General features: G+C 46.0%; 1 protein-coding gene across 1 annotated transcript in view; it reads left to right on the top strand.

Moving 5' to 3' along the window:
- LOC126390548 (creatine kinase, testis isozyme-like) overlaps nucleotides 1–2,244 on the top strand; it is a 10,821-nt gene extending 8,577 nt beyond the window's left edge. Inside the window, exons 4-5 of the mRNA XM_050044906.1 lie at nucleotides 481–645; nucleotides 2,015–2,244. Of these exons, the coding sequence (XP_049900863.1) occupies nucleotides 481–645; nucleotides 2,015–2,244 (395 nt within the window). The remainder of the gene's footprint in view (nucleotides 1–480; nucleotides 646–2,014) is intronic.
- Nucleotides 2,245–4,248: the final 2,004 nt, after the last annotated feature.

Here is a 4,248-nt window from a genome sequence, read left to right as displayed (position 1 = left end):
AATCAGCACAGTTTCAAGATTAGAGTCACCAATTCAGTATCTGACCAAATGTCTCCCCTTCTGTTCCTGAGATATGACGTTAAAACATGATGTCACAGTCAAGCTGACCTTTGACCTTTTGACCTTCATTATTTGATCCTGTCAGACATTTGTGTTTTGTCATAATTAGTGTATGAATTCTTGAGTTATGGCCAAAAACATGTTTTTTTAAGTCACAGTAACCTTTGACCTTTGACCACCACAATCTAATCAATTCATTCTTGAGGACGGACAACCTGACAACATAATGCCTCTGGCCGCAGCTGTCGCCAGTGTGGAGGCATAAACATACACCGCCTTACATGGGAAAATCCTGCAGAGTATACCTTTAAGTGAATGGGGAACAGTTCAAGAAACACAAAGTCAGTTTATTCTCCTTAGATTTGGGAGTACTGTCAGTGTGAGTGTGTAAACGTGTCCATGTGATGTTTGTGTCTGAAGGTGACTGGTCCACTCCTGTAACTGTGGGCTGTGTCGCGGGCGACGCTCAGTCCTACGTCCTGTTCTGTGATTTCTTCGACCGAGTCATCGAGGCACATCACGGACACAAGATCACCAGCCAGACGCCAGAGGGCGACTTCAACTACGACAACGTGAAGGTAGCTGGTCCGACCACATCACTGCCGACTAATCATCGTTAATAAGAAACCTGAGGAACCTCTCGCTGCAGTTTCACACAGAACACACAGAGTCAACACAGAACACAGCGGCATTTCACCAGGTTGTGTGTAACTTCAGTTAGCTTTCCAAACATACTGATCTCTGTGAAGTCAAAGCTCAGTCTGCCAGGGACAAACATAAGAAACAAGGCCGACAGATAACAGGTTAAACCCAGATTATAGGCGTCTTTATATTTCAGCACGGCTGTGACATAAAAACACGTGAACATGTCAGTAGACACAGAGCGGCCCTTTCACGGACTATAACCATCCTTATAGTAAAATGTGTTCACGTCTTCCTCGCTCTGATTCAAGTGAAGCCAAGACGTCAGCCTGCACTTTAATTATTCATCTTCTCTGTACGTTAAGACTTAAAGACAATAGACTTTCTTGACTCATCCACAGTTCCCCTCCACCCTCTTCATCAAGCCCTGACATTGTGGATTCATTGTGGTTGTTTCTGTAATCATTATGAGCGGCTGATTGGCCCACGCAGCTTCACCAGAGCCCTGTTAGCCAGCGCATGTCCCGGTTATTCCGTACCAGGCCTTCATGGCAGCCGTATCAGCCTGCCCACCATATATCAGCCCGGTTCTTTGCCTGTTTCCATCACCCACAGCGAGGACGAGCGTGGACTTTGGAACACAAAGAGCATTCTGAGTTCCCTGACAGCATGTGACAGGTGCCGCTGTGCAATTACGAAGCCGACCAGGCGGGGTTGATGGTAGCATGGCCTCAAAGTAACCAGGTTGTAGTAAACTCAACTTAATTGCCACAAAAATGTTAACACTGTCTGTTTCTGCAAACCACGGATACTTTACAATCGTAAAGTCTTTTGTAGAAGAAAGGTGGAACTTTAGGTTTCTGAATAATACTGTGGTAAATGTGTGGCTGGTTTTAGGCATAAAAAGCACTTATTTACTGTTAGGAAAACACAGTTTGGGCTTAAAACAGCCACATGAGGTGACAAATTCTGTGTTGCGTGGCCTAAAGTTAATTTAGACTTTTTTTAAAAAAGCTATTAGAACAACTGCCAATTAAGAACAATTTAAAAAATGACTTAAATTTTAAAAATAATTTAAGCATTTAAAAAAAAAAATAGTATAAAAACTGACAACGCCACCTGGAGATTTATAGAGCTCTGGAACTCTTAAAAGGCTTACAGGTTCTTTGTAACCAGGGGTGAGCAGAGTTAAAAAACAAGCCAAGGGTAAATATTGGCGGGTTTATTACAATAAAAGCAATGTTTTACAAAATAAAATAGATGATGCCTAAAACAAGACCATCAAAGTCCATGCAATAACCCTCTGCCCCAGAGTCACTTGCACGTGGGAACGCCAGCAGCCGCCGCTCAGACGTCAACTCGTTCCTAGCCCAGATCGACTCCCGATGCTCCTCTTCCCGCAGCGCCTCCTCTGCTGCTCCGGTCGTCCTGGGAAAGATGAATAGACCAGAACCAGTATCGGGCACACACGCAACAAGCCCAGATTACACCCCTTGCCTGGCCCCGCAGCCGGCCTTCCAGTACCCGCCGCAACAAAGTTGAAAGGTACTCACGATTTTCCCGGGCGGCAGTCAAACTACCGACCCAGGCTGGAGTATCCTCACCAAACGGGTACAGGTTGCTGCGCTTCAGGCTCTGGCGTCTCCGTGGTCCAAGCTGCGTCTCCGTCGGTCGCTGATGGCTGCTGATGGCTGCACGTGGCCGCTCCGTCGCTCGTGTCTCCGGTTCGTGTCCCCGTCTCCTCTGCTCTGCCGAGTGCTTCTGCTTTTATTTCCTTTTCATCCAGCGTGCTGCACCTGTTGCCCATCTGCTGATTGCTTCTCTGGTTTCGGTCAGTGTCTGTTGCGTTCAGGGGCAATCGGACAAAAAACACTGCATGCAAAAATAAGAATCTCCCACTAAAAACACAAGCCAATAAACCTCTACTAAAAACCCAAACACAACAACTTAAAACAAGTAAAACATGCAGCAAAATATATTAACACATGCATAAAAACCCCCTGTCAACACCGACCCCGTCACAGATGGGTTGGTGAAAAACGCTTGCAGACTCAATGCAGGAAAACACTGCCATGTGTTAGTGAAAACACCTGCGTTTGATGGCACAAATGCCACTGAAAAAACGTGGATGGGTTGGTGAAAACCACCCATGATCTCAGGCTCATATGCGTTGGTGAAAACCACCCATGATCTCAGGCTCATATGCTGATGGAAAATGCTGCGATGTGTCAGTGAAAAACACCCAAGTTCAGTGCCACAAATGCCGCAGGAAAAGCAGTGATGGGTTGGGGAAAGAGCCACTTTCGGGGGTTAAATGCCGCTGGGAAACTCTGTGATGTGTGAGTGAAAACACCCATGGTTGGTGGCACAAACACCTTTGAAAAAGCAGGGAAGGGTGAGTGAGAAACACACATGTTCACTTGCTTGAACGCTGCTTTGAAACACTATGATGTTGGGATTCACAGGTCTAACACCTCAGTGAGACACAAGTCTCACAACTTGATTGGACAGTACTGTTACAGTGACATGCCCCTCTGTGATGTCACCAAACTCTAAGCTAAGTCGTGCTCCTTTCCATCCTTCTCTCTTGCTCCAGCTGTTGAACAGCTGACACCTCTTTTCGGCTGGGCCTGGAACAGCACGGAGGCCCAGACCCTTGCTCTTTGCCCCAAACCACTAAAGGGAGGGCAATTGATCATAGACTCTCTTGCAAACACAAGGTTTGCAACTAGCTTTCCAGCAACAAGGAACCAAATGAGTTAGCAACCAGCTTCTAACTCTGCAAAACCCTGAACGACCTTGGAGTTTCACCTTTGGAACAAAGGACACAGCAAAGACTGCAGCTGGAACCACAGTTCTTCCCAGCCTTCTTCTGCCGGCTAACAGCAGTACACCACCAAGTGACTCTTTCTCCCATCCATTCAAGGATCAGTAATGTAACAACTGGGCATAATTTATCACAGCTTTACAGGCTCCTATGTAGGGATGCACCGAATATATTCGGCCGAATATTGCAAAAAAACACACATTCAGTATTTGGTGGAATAAGTGAAAATCAAGGCCGAATAATAGCGGTGTGTTTTGATAACGCAATCAAACAGTGTGCGGTGATGGACAGAGTAAAATGTCGGCAGTGTGGCGATATTTTATTTTGCCTCATTTTTGCTGTGGTATCGTGACACTACTCAGAACCATGATATTTTCATTGGTATTGTACCATGGATCCTAATTTTGGTACCGTGACAACACTAATCTGGAGGGGGTTCATCTGCAAAAACTAATGAAAAACTAAAAAACGGCATTTGGTATTCGATACTCGGTATTCGGCCAAGGGATGTCTCTCACCCCCTCCCCCTGCCACCCCCGCTCCTGAAAAAAATCCTAGAGGAAACACTGAATCACACTGACACAGACTCATTAACAAACAGGCTTTCAACAGAGCTACACCCAAACAGGCATTTCAAGGTTCCCGCTTCTTTTCCTTTGTCTTTGTCCTGACCACATGGTCAGATAAACACCTCCCCCGACCTGAAGCCAGCTTTGATT

This window comes from Epinephelus moara, chromosome 5, assembly GCF_006386435.1.
Source record: "Epinephelus moara isolate mb chromosome 5, YSFRI_EMoa_1.0, whole genome shotgun sequence".
NCBI lineage: Eukaryota > Metazoa > Chordata > Actinopteri > Perciformes > Serranidae > Epinephelus > Epinephelus moara.
This window is presented reverse-complemented; position numbering and strand designations above follow the sequence as displayed.